General features: G+C 36.6%; 1 protein-coding gene across 3 annotated transcripts in view; it reads left to right on the plus strand.

Annotated features, from left to right (window-relative positions):
• Nucleotides 1-14,709, plus strand: part of TRRAP (transformation/transcription domain associated protein) — a 77,770-nt gene that overhangs the window by 4,222 nt on the left and 58,839 nt on the right. For 2 of the 3 annotated variants that reach the window (XM_082292524.1, XM_082292525.1), the window contains 16 exons: nucleotides 427-483; nucleotides 1,082-1,207; nucleotides 1,512-1,589; nucleotides 1,820-1,908; nucleotides 2,741-2,837; nucleotides 3,204-3,342; nucleotides 3,847-3,925; nucleotides 4,943-5,177; nucleotides 5,932-6,259; nucleotides 6,372-6,469; nucleotides 7,131-7,325; nucleotides 7,846-8,037; nucleotides 9,429-9,594; nucleotides 10,814-11,070; nucleotides 11,660-11,860; nucleotides 13,733-13,911. In XM_082292524.1, the coding sequence (XP_082148650.1) occupies nucleotides 427-483; nucleotides 1,082-1,207; nucleotides 1,512-1,589; nucleotides 1,820-1,908; nucleotides 2,741-2,837; nucleotides 3,204-3,342; nucleotides 3,847-3,925; nucleotides 4,943-5,177; nucleotides 5,932-6,259; nucleotides 6,372-6,469; nucleotides 7,131-7,325; nucleotides 7,846-8,037; nucleotides 9,429-9,594; nucleotides 10,814-11,070; nucleotides 11,660-11,860; nucleotides 13,733-13,911 (2,516 nt within the window). The remainder of the gene's footprint in view (nucleotides 1-426; nucleotides 484-1,081; nucleotides 1,208-1,511; nucleotides 1,590-1,819; nucleotides 1,909-2,740; nucleotides 2,838-3,203; nucleotides 3,343-3,846; nucleotides 3,926-4,942; nucleotides 5,178-5,931; nucleotides 6,260-6,371; nucleotides 6,470-7,130; nucleotides 7,326-7,845; nucleotides 8,038-9,428; nucleotides 9,595-10,813; nucleotides 11,071-11,659; nucleotides 11,861-13,732; nucleotides 13,912-14,709) is intronic. The other variant, XM_082292526.1, reaches the window with a different exon arrangement.

The raw sequence follows: 14,709 nt of genomic DNA on the forward strand, positions 1-14,709 counted from the left end.
TTTGTAATAGAAAATCCTGAAAAAGGAATTTACTATGATTGACTTTCCCCTTTCCCCTCTCCTCTCTTCTCTCCTGTGACTCATCAAGGGGAATTTGGAAGTTTGCATTGTTATTCTGTTGCATTTTTGCCTTGATTTTTGCTTGGAAAGACTTAGTTGATTCATAGTAATTATACCTAACAATACTGTATTGGAACTATGTAGAGATGATAGGTAGGTTAGATTCTTTCCAAGAGAAATTTGAATTAATACTGACAGAGCAGAAGGAGATAGAAGAACACTTTCAGATTATTTTCAGTTATCATGAAAAATGTTGGTGATTAGAGATTTTATGTATTCGTACTCTTAATACAGAGATTCTAAAATTGTGATGTAAAATTTTTTCTTTAAAAATTTGTTTATGGTAACTGACTTCTTCCTCCCTAGATTCATCATTTTTTGGACTTTGTGAAACAGATTTACAAGGAACTTCCAAAAGTAGTGGTAAGCTTTTTACTTGTTAAATTGCCCTTGCTATAGTCTGAAAACTAGTTTTTATTTCTTTCTCTAAAAGATATTAACATAATTATTTTGTATCTAGTGACACAAAGTAAATACAGTTTTAGTGAATCCATCAAAACTATGTCTAAAAATGGAGACATTTAGATTTTGGTTTGGAAAACCTTCTGTTTGTGGCACACTACTACTGGTATGAGAAAATCGAGGTGAGTTTAAGTACTGAAGCAGGGTGAGATTGGCTGCAGTTGTGTCCTTGTAGCCAAATGTGTCTCGTTTCTGAGGGAAGGGTGAGGTCATGAAGGCAGCTCTTGTCTGATCCTCCATCCCTGATACAGAGTAACTCTTGGGATGTTTTCCTTTAGCAGGAGAACCGCCTTGGCTAGGGGAGCTTTTCTGCTTCTTGTTCCAGTGGGAAAGGTTGCAGGGTGTGTGTCTGGTCCAGGCAGATGCTGCAGTGCAAACATCACATGCAGAGAGGAGTGAACTGCTCTGGGGGAAAATTATATGGAGGAGCTCTAAGGAGAGGGATGCCTTTCGACTATGAATGGCATTATGATATTTTTCCTCTGCTCTTTCTTTGTAGAATCGGTATTTTGAGAACCCTCAGGTGATTCCAGAGAACACTGTTCCCACTCCTGAAATGGTTGGCATGATTACAACCATTGTGGTGAAGGTGAACCCTGAGCGAGAAGACAGCGAAACGAGAACGGTGGGTGTTCTGAGTGCTCTGAATGGGGAACTGCCTGGAGCACAGGCAGAAATAACAGACTTTCTTTTTGCTTGTTTTTGATATCAAAACTTTTCTGTAGAAGCCAATTGAAACTTTCCAGACATTTTCTATGCAGCTGTAATTACAGGATTTTTATTTAATATAACACCCAATGCTTTTGTGTTTTAAAAATATTATTAGTAAGTATAGTACTACTAAAACGAGCAGTTTCTGTAAAACTGTTTTACATACTCTTTTGAATTGATAATTAAACTGTTTATAAAGCATGTATTCTTTCTTTCAGCATTCAATAATTCCCAGAGGATCTTTGTCACTAAAGGTCTTGGCTGAGCTACCTATTATTGTTGTTCTCATGTATCAGGTTAGTACACTTCAGTATTCTGCATGTAAATACTTCATTACTGAATGGCTTGTGTCACTTCTGTTGGTTAACATATTAGTAAAAATGAATGTGATATACTTTTGAAAGTAAAATATCATCTAAAAATAAGCTGGTGAGATGTCTTAATTTTTTTCTGATTAGCTCTCCAGTAAGTTGACTGCAAGTGTGACTTGTGAATTTCTCTAATAATACTTTATTTTTTTTTTAAGCTCTACAAACTGAACATTCACAATGTAGTAGCTGAATTTGTGCCCTTGATTATGAACACTATTATAATACAAGTGTCTACTCAAGCAAGGTAAGAGCATTTAACAGTATTTTGATTATATTAGGGATAAATTACTTAAATCTGTCATTCAGTATTACTCAAAATATTTTTGTCTTCTATCTTGTGATTTGTCATTCTAGTCTTACTGCATCTCAAAAGTAGCAAAGATTATTTGACTAAAAATTGTCAAGGTTCTGTATGTGAAGTAATTGGCATTATATGCCATTGATAAAGTCCATAGTTGTGCAGTAGGTCCCAGTTAATTATTTGATAATGAGTTTTTTTAAAACAGAGTTTCTGACAAAACCCCATATTGCCACAGACCGTGGTGGGGACTTTGGGAGCTTGGACACATGCTGTTGTTTAATCTTTGCCATGCCATCAATTATGTATTTTTGCTCTTCCAAGGTATAGCTTACATGAAGCCTTGTGGTGTGGCACATGCTTTTTCTGCCTCAGAGAGGGATGTTTCTGAAGAGCAGCAAGTGGTTCTGATCAGGGCAGTGGGAGCAAGATCTCTGCCTTTCCCTGTCTTGCCTGGATGATCTGATTAAGTGGTTGAAGCTTGAGAGAGACAGACAAGTCTGTGGGAGGGAATACTGCTTGGAGAAAAAATGGCCCCAGTTAGGGGAACTGAGCCAAATGTTTCATGCTTTGTATTGGGTTGCCTTTCTGTAGAAAGGTGCTGCTGAGAATTGGAATGGCAGAGGGCTTGTTGAAAATGGGCTCTTCCATAGGGATTATATTCCTTTAAGAAGCAAGAACCTCACTACAAGATGATGTGATTTGAAGCTTCACTGAATTTTCTGAGTGAAGGTATTAAGAGGAACAGAATCATAACTACTGTTCAATTTAATTTCAGACAACATAAACTTTATAACAAGGAATTGTATGCTGATTTTATCGCAGCTCAGATTAAAACATTGTCTTTTTTGGCTTACATCATCAGAATTTACCAGGTAGGATGCATTTTTATTACTTTGTTACTTAATGCATCAAGTTCCTAGCTGCTTTATGGCAGGCAAGTGATCTGCATGACTGCAGTGCATCAGGGATTGGAGATGGGAGCGCTTGTGTAGAATATCTGAAGGTGGGGCTGTACTTGGTTATCCTTTCAGAAGTATTCTCATGTGAATACAAAGTGGAAATGTGCCATTCCCCCTCCCTGGGCATTTATGGAATCACTATTGTATTTTAGTTTTAGGAGTAGATTTTGGAAGATAAACAAGTGAATTTTAATGGAGTGCTATTTTGCAGATGTAACCCAAACCTTAAGAATAGAATGTCATAATAGTTGTACTCACGTTATTCTTTCTTTGTTGCAGGAATTAGTGGCTAAATATTCTCAGCAAATGGTAAAAGGAATGTTGCAGCTGCTCTCTAATTGTCCAGCTGAAACAGCACACCTCAGGAAGGAGCTCCTGATTGCTGCTAAGCACATCCTGACAACAGACCTGAGGAGCCGTATGTAGCACTTTTTATGAATGTACCTGAAAACTGGAAAGAGCTCAGCTATTTCTGTCAATTTAAGAGGCATATTACTTATTTATATTGCACTATCACAAGAGGCCAGGCCAAACAGAATTGTTGTGTGCAGGGTTGCTCAACTTCACATTTCCAGCAACTCATTAATTATATAGAGAAAGTTAGTTTTTAGAAGTTGAAAATAATGTGAGCATTTTTTTTTTTTCTTTGCAAATATAACTGGCTCTGACTGGGTACTGCAGTGTTACTCAAGGGGCAAGTGTCAGTGGAGTAGACAGTCACAAGATATTGTTTGAAAGCTTCCTTGTAAATGGCACTGCCTTTTATAAGCTTCAGAAATTAATTTTGGGATAGAATCACTTTCTAACTTTAGGTTTAAATACCTAAATTAAGTGGTTTAATGCTTAACTGTTTTATTTTGATTATTTCCTTTGCCAATCATGGAGTATGACTTTTTCATTTTTCTGTTGTTTTAAATTACAGAATTTATTCCGTGCATGGACAAGCTGTTTGATGAATCTATACTCATTGGCTCTGGATACACTGCCCGGGAGACACTGAGGTATGAGAAAGTTTGGAGTAATGATCTGAGTGCCTGCCAGGGCTGCTTAGTTGGAAAATTATTAATATTTACAGCTTCTGTATAGGGTCCTAAATCTTTGCTTCAAATAACTAATTTTACTAGATTGTTTTATTGGCAGAGATTCTGCTGCTGGAATGGTGACTTTTGTTTAACGCTTTGATGGCACAGCATGGTAATGTGAGTGTAGGGCAAAATAAGAAAAATGGGTGAATGAAGATGATTTCAGTTTTTTGAATTGTAGAGGGCAACCAAAACGGGGATCACAGAGAAACCAACTCAGTGTCTGCCCAATATTTTATGAAACACCCTTATCTTATGTCCAGTGTAAAATCTGAATGAGATAGAAACTTTTTGTCAATGAATACCTTAAAACTTACTTGGTTGCAATTGAAAAAGTAAATGGAGAGAATACTTAACTTTCTATGTTTTCAATAACCTAGATTTTAGGTGAGCTTGCTGATCAAATTAGTATCTGAACTAGGAGAATTGCTTCCTTTTGTTTAAGTATCAAGTGTGCCTTATTGACAACATGTATTAGATTTAGAAGTATTTGCTCTGCTAGATTCTTTACCTGGTATTTGAAAAGAAATTATTTTTAAAATTTACCAATTTTCATAACTGCTTTTGAAATCATGGATCATTTATGACTAATTATGAAACAGATTACCAACACTGCTCAAAAGGTGGCTAACATGGATGTTAACTGCATGTAGATAAAAATATGTGGTGGGGTGTTCTGCAGTGGGGGGAAGAAAGGTCAAAGAGGCAACACCAGAGTTGTGGGATAGATTGGTGCATCGTTGGTTAGGTTGTACACGTTAAAATTCTCTTGTGTAACCGAAAAAGCCTTGTGAACTCTGGGTTTGCATATGAAAATAGAAAACTTACTTTGAGAAATTTGGAAGTATTTCCAGGCAGTAATTATATGTTAAGTCCAATTAACAACATTTTTAGTTGTGCTCCATGTGTTTTCATCATTGCTTGTTTTGGCTGCAGACCCCTTGCATACAGCACCCTGGCAGACCTGGTGCATCACGTCCGGCAGCATCTGCCACTCAATGACCTCTCCCTGGCTGTCCAGCTGTTTGCCAAGAACATTGATGATGAATCCTTGCCAAGCAGTATCCAGACCATGTCTTGCAAGCTTCTGCTAAATTTGGTAGACTGTATCCGGTCTAAAAGTGAACAGGAAAATGGAAATGGTAGAGACATCCTTATGAGGATGCTGGAGGTATCGATTTGTTTAAAGCATTTGGTAATTGCTTGGATATCCTGTTTTGCAGTATGTTGTCAATTGCATTTGACTTTCTCCTCTCCTCAGAAACGAGGATATGTAATCTGTGTACTGTATTTCACTTTAATGCTTCAGGGCTCTTTAAAATGCTCTGCAGCTGGGATCATATCTCAAGTGTAGTGGAGATGCTTTGTCAACTCAGCTTCATTCAGTGGCTAGTTTCAAAGCAGGAAACTGAATGCCTGTTTTGGGTAGCTTGTTTTTTTAAAAATAATTTTATTCTAAATTTTAGTTATAAGCTTTTTTCTTTGTATAATAGTATGCAAGAATTGGATTTCTTAATACCTTCTGGTTATGGGTGTGCTTTTTGGTGTGGGGTTTTTTTAAGCCCTGAAAGAGGATCTTCACACAGGTCCTTGGCATAACACAATGCAATCTGTACAATTAGAAATATCTGCTCTTTGAAGACCTAATGATCCTTTTTAAGGATCTTTATACGGAGGGTTTTTTTTTGTATTTTTGAAAATTGAGGATGCACTGGTTGCTCAAAGAAGGCAAACTAATTTATTGATACACTAAAAATGTTTGTCATTTGAATGACTTCAAAAATAGCTGTAAATTCTATCGATCTCAGTATTCTGAACTGAAGTATTAGTACTATTAAATTTAGCATGATTTTTGAAGAAGAAACTTATTTTCCTTTTCTTTCCCCCTCCCTGCTCTTTGATTTGCTTCTCCTGCTTTGCCTTAGGTGTTTGTTCTGAAATTCCACACCATAGCACGCTACCAGCTCTCTGTCATTTTTAAGAAGTGCAAGCCCCAGTCTGAGCTCGGGGCAGCTGAAGCCGCATTACCCGGAGTGCCCACAGCAGCAAATGCAGCCCCTGTTCCTGTCCCATCTCCTGCCCCAGCCACTCCTGTGGCCCCTACACCAGTACCTGTGTTTGAAAAACAAGGGGAAAAAGAAAAAGAAGACAAGCAGACATTTCAGGTCACGGATTGCCGGAGCTTAGTGAAAACTTTGGTCTGTGGGGTCAAGACAATCACGTGGGGGATCACCTCATGCAAAGCTCCTGGTGGTAAAACTGCATATTTAATTGCATTTATCTCTCATAGTTCTACAGAAAAAAAATGCTCTAGAATGAAAGCAAATAGTATTTTTCATGCTTAACTATCTTGTTCTTCTTTCAGAAGCACAATTCATTCCTAATAAGCAGTTGCAACCTAAGGAGACTCAAATCTATATAAAGCTGGTGAAATATGCAATGCAAGCATTAGATATTTATCAGGTATGTAACCTGCCCACATAGCACTTCTATTTATACAGTTACTGTTAGATCTTTTTATAAGGATTTATTTGTCAGCTACACCACAGATTACACATGCAGTGTATTTTCACTAAGTCTTTAACTGGGACCACAACTATTGAGAAATGCTCAATATGAAGAATGCATTTCAAAAGTGAATTTCAAAGTGCTTACTACTTGGAAGCAGCAGATTATTTTCTTAAGAGCCATTTTTGTCTGTTCATGCAGGCAAGTCAGACTAGAAATAATTCTTTCATATAGTGAAGGAAATCTATCCTTGAAGGCGATAGTTTAGCTAATACTGGAAGCATTCATGTCTGTGTTTATCTTCTGTAGTTACACAAAGTACTGATGATGTGTATGTGATGAGTGTTTGATTGGGTATTAAGTAATTTACAAATACACTGGTATCTCCTACTGTTGTCTTTTTCCACTTCTAACTTCATAGTTTTAAAATCTGTTCTGAAAACACTCAGTTTTAGTATTTTTGTCATGGTTGGCTCTTGTGCCCAACTTCTAGTTGTGTGGGGCTTGCATGTCAAACCCATAAAATCTCAGTTACTTTCAAAAGGTATTTTAAGAATAAGGGGGAAGAAGCTACTCGAATTCTGTAACCAGTTATCTGTTTTCTCAATTGCTGCAGGTGCAAATAGCAGGAAATGGACAGACATATGTTCGAGTAGCAAACTGTCAGACTGTCAGGATGAAAGAGGAAAAGGAAGTTCTGGAGCATTTTGCTGGTGTGTTCACAATGATGAACCCTTTAACTTTTAAAGAAATCTTTCAAACTACTGTTCCTTACATGGTGGAGAGGATCTCTAAAAACTATGCTCTTCAGGTATGTTATTGTTTACTTTAATTGATAATGAACAGCATGTAGGAAAGAGCTTAATGCCTTGAGGAACATATGGCTGATGTGGAATATTAAATCATAATATTGAAGTTAGCATGTGAGATTTGAAGCAGTCTGTATAGTCTATGAAAATAATTTAAAGATGGATTTTGAAAAAACCTTACCAGACTAAGTGATGCAATACAAACACGAACACTTCAGTTTAGAACATATGAATGGACTTCATTCTTGAAAAGTATTGGACATTATGGAGTTATTGTTTTGTTCAGGTGGTTGTGCTAATGTTCTACTAATTTACAGAATGCAAGTCCTAGAATATCTGTTTAAACTTAAAACTTGAACAGTAAGTTAAATACATGGTTGTATTCCACTGAGGACAAACAGAATCACTTGGGTAGCAGTGGAAGTGGGAAAAGAAATCTTTTTTTTTTAAATGGATAGTGCATTTATTCTTTTGTTCTTTTTATTACAGCAGTAATAACTTCTTTGTGGTTTCCTTTTATAGATTGTTGCCAATTCTTTCTTGGCAAACCCTACTACCTCTGCTCTCTTTGCAACCATTTTGGTGGAATATCTTCTGGATCGGCTGCCAGAAATGGGCTCTAATGTGGAACTCTCCAATCTGTATCTCAAGCTGTTCAAGTTAGTCTTTGGCTCAGTTTCACTATTTGCAGCTGAAAATGAACAAATGCTGAAGGTAAAGGTCATTTGTGTTAAAAACAAGTCTGGTTTAAAAACAGCACTCTTAAGAGTTTTACACTGTCTAACATTTGAGAGTCATTTAATGTTTGAAGCACTATTTGTGATACATTTTTTCCTAGTGCCAAGTACATTGTCTTGTTTATAAGAGATGGTTTCTGTGAATATTTGCTTCATATTTGAAACTATGAAGTGATGTGCTAATTCTGAGTATAAATGGCTGTGGTCTGTGATTGCCGTAAGCCCATGTAACTTCATGGTCAGAAGATGCATATCTTCTCACATATTTTCCCCCTTTGTTTCCATGTTAAGAGTTTTGCTTGGATTGAAATGACTTTTTTGTTGTTGGTGAATCTTGTTTACTCATGTCATATTCAGTGACATGTACCTCTTGAGTTAGATTTTTCTGTGCTCTTGAAAAGGCTGGGCTTAAGGAATGCTATTTTTTCTACTGACAACATATTGTGTATTCCAAGGATCTATTTATGTTGATGAGATCATCTCATTATTCAGTGAATTTAGAAATGCTGAGCTTGTAGCAAGGGTGCACTTTCCTCATAAAAGCAGCAGCTGCCTGTATCTAGAAAATACATTAAGATTTTAATGGAACACTGATTGTTCTCTCATAATTTCTCTTAATTTTCCTTCCTCGTACCTTATAGCAAATAAAATTTCTGATACAGATAACTGTGCAGAACAGAGTAGGGATTACCAATTTTCCACAGTCTTTGAAAACTAGCAGTAATATGAAGCAATATTCATATAATCTTGCTTTAATTCTTGCAGTTTGTCATCAGAATCAAGGTCATTTGGATTGTATGAGCTGGAGATGAAGTTTAAAGAGTGTAATTTACTACCTTCACAGTTTCATGCTTCTGTTACTTTCTTTTGTTTCTGTAGGATGGATGATAGGGGCCTTGGGCAGAGAATTTAATTGAATGATGAAGGCCGTTTGCAGCATTTGCATAGCAATGTAGAAAGATGTTAATAATATCCAGACATGTTACTGTTTGTCTCTGGTGCATGAGAATACTTGCATTTATCAACTATTTTTATTGATACTTGCGAGGTATTCATGTCCTCTGCTCTAGAAAGGCCACCAGTTCCATAACCTTTTTTTACTTGAAAGAATTTGCTTTCAAAATGAAATTTTAGCATTCACAAAAATTAGGAACTAGTAGTGAAATTAGATTAGGGTGAATTAGTATTGTTAAGCGTCCTCTCTGTCATTCTGACACCTCTGATTTCTGCTCCATGTCCCCAGATACTTGAGAGGAAATACTTTTCATTGTGTCAGATTTGCAGAATCTCATGCTAAATTCTTGTACAGTACAATGATGATGATAAAATTAGTATTTTATTAATCTTTAAGCTTTATTTTCTTTATAGCCACATTTGCACAAGATTGTGAACAGCTCTATGGAACTTGCACAGACTGCCAAAGAGCCCTATAACTATTTCCTGCTGCTCAGAGCACTGTTCAGATCTATTGGAGGAGGCAGTCATGATCTGTTATACCAAGAATTCTTGCCGCTGTTACCAAACTTACTGCAAGGTAGAACAATACCTTCTTTCCCCACCCTAGCTTCTCATTTTTTTATGTGAATAGTAGTAATAAAGTTATGTTGTGTAATTATAAACCCCTCAAAAGTAAAGCCCTACCCCTGAGAAGTAGCTTCTGATTTTGAGTTTAACGATTGATTTAAATATCTTGAATGTGCTTATTTTCATTTTCTATCAGCTGCTTCAGGCTCCATAGTTTTGGCTGCTTCACAATTTCTGCTGCTTGTTTTTCTTTTCATTGTGGGGCTGTTGGGCTTTTCTTGTTTGTTTCTTTTACTTGTTTGGTTTTTTTGCTGCGGGTAACTTTGTTGGCACAAAACATTTGAGGGATAAGTGAATAGGCAAAGCAACGTTGCCAGGCCATCACTGATTTTGTGGGGAGAACATGGCAGTGAAGCTCTGGCTGTTCTGCAGTTGAGGGCATGTGTGTGCACCTGCAAGGGCATGATAAATAGAAATTCAAGTAGTGCCAGACTGCAAAAAGAAATGGAAATAACCATCAGTTCGATTAATTGAGCATTTATACTTGCAAGAACTGTGTTCCAGAAATACTGAGGGTGAGCAAGGAAATGTGGAGAACTACTTAAACCTAAGGACAAGCTAATCAGAACTATTCCAGGACTGTAGACTGGTTCCCATCTAGCTGTAGGGACAGTTTTTATTGTTAGCAAATGTGTCTGTTATCGATAAATCATTATGTAAAACTCATGTCAGTAGATTCATGGAATATGTTAAATCTTTATGGGAGAAAAATCACTTGGGGAATGTGCTTAGTCTGTATGGGGCAATTAATGTACTTGAACTCACTGAATGTTTCTTTTCAGGAGTCAAAATACTTTAAAAACAATTGTTCTGTATGAGATTATTTTTTATTGTTACAAGGCTGTTTTGAGTCAAATTATCTCTTTTTCTTTTTCATCCACTATATTCAAATGCTGCCTTATCGAGTCTAACATTAAACTTTAAAATATGCATAGAGGCTTTTTCTTCTATATGTGTGTAGACAAAAAACCATCCACTGCATGAAATCCTTAGATGTAAGTTAGAATAATGAATGGTATTATATTTTGTAAATTGATTATTTACAGAGCTGTAAGCTCTACAGAATTTAAAAACATCAGGTTCTTCCGAATTCAGGAAATAGCAATTTTTAACAATAAACTGTGGACTGTCTTTTTCCTGTGAGTGCATAACTTATCCATAATTTTCAGGACTAAATATGTTACAAAGTGGCCTTCATAAACAGCACATGAAAGACTTGTTTGTAGAGCTCTGCCTCACAGTGCCCGTTCGTCTGAGCTCGCTGCTGCCTTATCTGCCAATGCTGATGGACCCGTTGGTGTCAGCTCTCAATGGATCCCAGACCCTGGTTAGCCAGGGCTTAAGAACTCTGGAACTGTGTGTGGATAACTTGCAGCCAGACTTTCTGTATGACCACATTCAGCCAGTTCGAGCTGAGCTCATGCAGGTAAATGTGTCGTTTCCTGTTAGACCACAAGGGGTCATTGATTTGCTGAATATTATTAGAAATTTGTGTGAAGCTTTGGTTACAAAAACTTGAAAAATCTGTTGTGAGACCCATACCAATCTGATATGAGTGTAGAAGGATAGTTGGTGTTGTGCTGTTGAGCTGAAAACTGAAGATTTAGAAGTGAATGAATTGTTCCTTCTATATACTTTGTTCAATGGTTATATTCTATTTACTTCATTTGCTTTTTGTATTTCGAAACTAGCTCTGAGATTAATTCAGTTCAGCCTTAACGGGCCTGCTTTTTAAATTAACAATGTTGTTTAATATTCATCATAAGCATGAAATTACATTCCAGTGTAGCCACGATGACAGCAATCTAATCTAAAACTGCATTTAGGACAACCTTGTTACAAAGCACTTGGGCTGTTGTGAACTGAGACTGCTTGTATTCAACCTTGATAAGAAACTTGTGCAGGGTCAGTTATCCAAATACAAGGATAATTGTTTGCCTTGACTTTTTTTTTACATTACAACTTGTAAAATGTTGAAGTAAGACTGGTCTGCCCCTGTACCTCTTACCCCCCAGGCTTTGTGGCGAACGCTGCGCAATCCTGCTGACAGCATCTCCCACGTGGCTTATCGTGTGCTTGGGAAATTTGGTGGAAGTAACAGGAAAATGTTGAAGGAATCACAGAAACTACAATATGTAGTCACAGAAATCCAAGGACCCAGTATTACAATTGAATTTTCAGACTGTAAAGCATCCATTCAACTCCCAATGGAAAAGGTAAGGGCTTAAGTTACTTTCAGTGCTGAGAAATCAACTTTATAAACATCTGTCGGCCAGTTCTTTCTTTACTTCCCCTATAAATTGTGCTGTATGTCACCCCCAAAAGAGTGGATTTAGACATGCTGTTTGCTCTTACAAAGTCATAGGATAGGGAGCTAAATTGGCCCAAATAAATGCTTTCACAGAATGGATAAGATTGGAATTTCTGGTATATTGCTTAGGTTAGGTGCAGGAATCCCATCTAAAAGTCCCTATTTCTTTTTGAAATGTACCAAAAATGTACTGTAGAAATTCTTCAGTGCTGATTATTCTCACGACTCCAGTGATGTGGTTTTGTTTGTTGTCTCTAGCAGCACTTCTTAGTGCTGCAAATCCACTTTGTACTGTACTGGCTTTCATCTGGCAGCCACGGTGTATCACAAATGCTTAGTTCTCGCTAATTACAGCAATCTAATCTCCTCTGAGAGTGAAGCTGGATTCGGAGATAATTTGGTCTGTAGAGTTTTAATACTTACCTTTTCAATTAGACTTTCATAAGTAGATATGATCTGAATGTAGTAAGCAATTTTCTTCACAGGCAGCTGGCTCTCTGGCTCTGTAGAGCCATCAGGCTTAAAAATAGCTTGGAAAAGTGATTCTTAAAATGCAGATTTACTGATTTCTCCACTGTACTGAAGCTGATGAATTGAATACATGTAAATACTGTAGCTGCTGACATTTACCTGTCCTGCTAGTTTAATTCAAACTAAGTTTTCCTAAGGATTTAAGGATCTAACATTGATAATAAGCAATCTTCAGCTGCTTGATATTGACCAAGAAAGAGTATGTTATCTGCTGAACACTTTGTATCTATGAAAAGGAAATGTCAAATTACAAAGAAAAAAAAAGTGGAATAAATTGAAAACAAGAAATCCTTGTTTTCTTTTAGTGCCCTGGTGGACTTCTGTGGTCTGTGTAAAACTAATTTTTCTTTTCACTGAGATCCTGTGATAAAAACTTAGGATGACAACTAGTGAAGTGATTGGAAATACCAAGGAAGGAAAATGCCCACTTTGTAGCAGGGCCTTTTTCTCCATAAACTTATTAGGCATGAATGGTTAGATTTTTATTTGCAATTGATAAGGTACTGAAATTCCTTATTTCAAGGCAGTCCTGAGCAATTTTTACTTTTTTTTTTTCCTTTCTTAATGCCTATCTTATTTATCTTTAATTTCTTCCTTTCTTTTGTGGGAGAAGGATAGAAATTAGACAGCTGTGCTTTTATGTATTTTTATCTCTCTCTGTAAAAATATATGTACACAAAATAGAAATTTCCTAAAGAGACCTGCTCCTCTTTTTTAATTGTCGTCATCAATCTTAAAAGATTGATTTGAATTATTCTCGAATGTATTAAATCTTCTTGCCAAGGAAGAGTACTACTTCCATTAAGTGAACAGTGTTCAGAAGTTGCTTACATGTACATTTCATCATGCATGGCAAGGTACCATTTATATATGGGTATAAATGCATTGTATACATAAGGAATAAAGGGATTAGGCACAGCAATTATTGCTGAAAGGAAGGCGAGGAAAATTTTTTTTTTTTTGGAAGGAGAGAGACACACTGAAGATTTACCTCATTCATAACTTGAAATGCTTTCTGACCATGGAGGTAAAATGTATCTGCCATGAAACTCAGCACGTACAGAAGCACAGAAAACACCATGGTGGTTTCAAACTGCTCTCTGCATTTCTTAGCTTGGGCACTCCAAACTGTGCATGCTTTAAAAGTTACTTTTAATATATATTAATGACACCATTCCCTTGATTAGTGACCTTATGGTAAATGCCAAGAACAAGAAGTGTCTGGATTCTCTCTTTTCTGTTCTAGGCAATCGAGACCGCCCTGGACTGTCTGAAGAGTGCCAACACGGAGCCCTATTACCGGAGGCAGGCGTGGGAAGTCATCAAGTGCTTCCTGGTAGCCATGATGAGCCTGGATGATAACAAACATGCATTATACCAGCTTCTTGCACATCCCAAGTATGACAATTCTGTAAACGTAAATGTGTATGTAAAACTTGTGGTGTCTTTGGAACAGCCTAGGTTAGAGACAGTGATTAGTCTGTGCAATTCATGGGGTTTTTGCCTGCTGCTGAAAAGGAATTTTGTTAGCAAGTTTTTTAATGCAAGTGATGTGTTAATGTTTCATAGTTTAATTTTCTTCCCCTAATTACAGGCCAGTGTGTAATCTGTTATGTATGATCAATATGATTAATTGTGGTTTCATATATTTAAATAATTGGAATATTCTGGTGCTTAAGTGTATTTTAAAGATTAATTTGGATTGTCACGTTTTGTATGTACATCTACGCTTTTACTAAAGTGAAAGAGAAAACTCAGTTTCATTTAGTGACTAAGCTATAGCACAGTCACACACATAACCTCTGTTTGTCTTGGTATGAGAGCTTTTTATTGAAGCTTTTCTTACTTCTTTTGCAATTTTGATCATTGATACTTACTGAGTTTATTGCTTTTAGACAACTTTGATGTCTTTGCCCAAAAAGTGTGGGCTGACTTTGACTCTTGCAATACAGTAAGTGTAGCTAAAGAGCATAGTAGCTTTCACAGTTTTGACTTGTTAGACTTGACATAAATATAGCTTTGCAATGAATAAGTTTTGTTGGGCAGTGATTTGATAAATAGTTTCAATCGTTCAAGATTAAAATCAAATGTCATTTTAAAAAAGGGAAAAATGTCAAAATATTGAAAATGACATTCTGTTATTGAGTTGCAGTGTGATGCCTGTATACCTATTATTATATGTACGTGGCTTCTTCTGAACCACTGGCTTTAAATGTTCCTGAT

Source organism: Coloeus monedula (assembly GCF_965178545.1).
Source record: "Coloeus monedula genome assembly, chromosome: 16".
Classification (NCBI taxonomy): domain Eukaryota; kingdom Metazoa; phylum Chordata; class Aves; order Passeriformes; family Corvidae; genus Coloeus; species Coloeus monedula.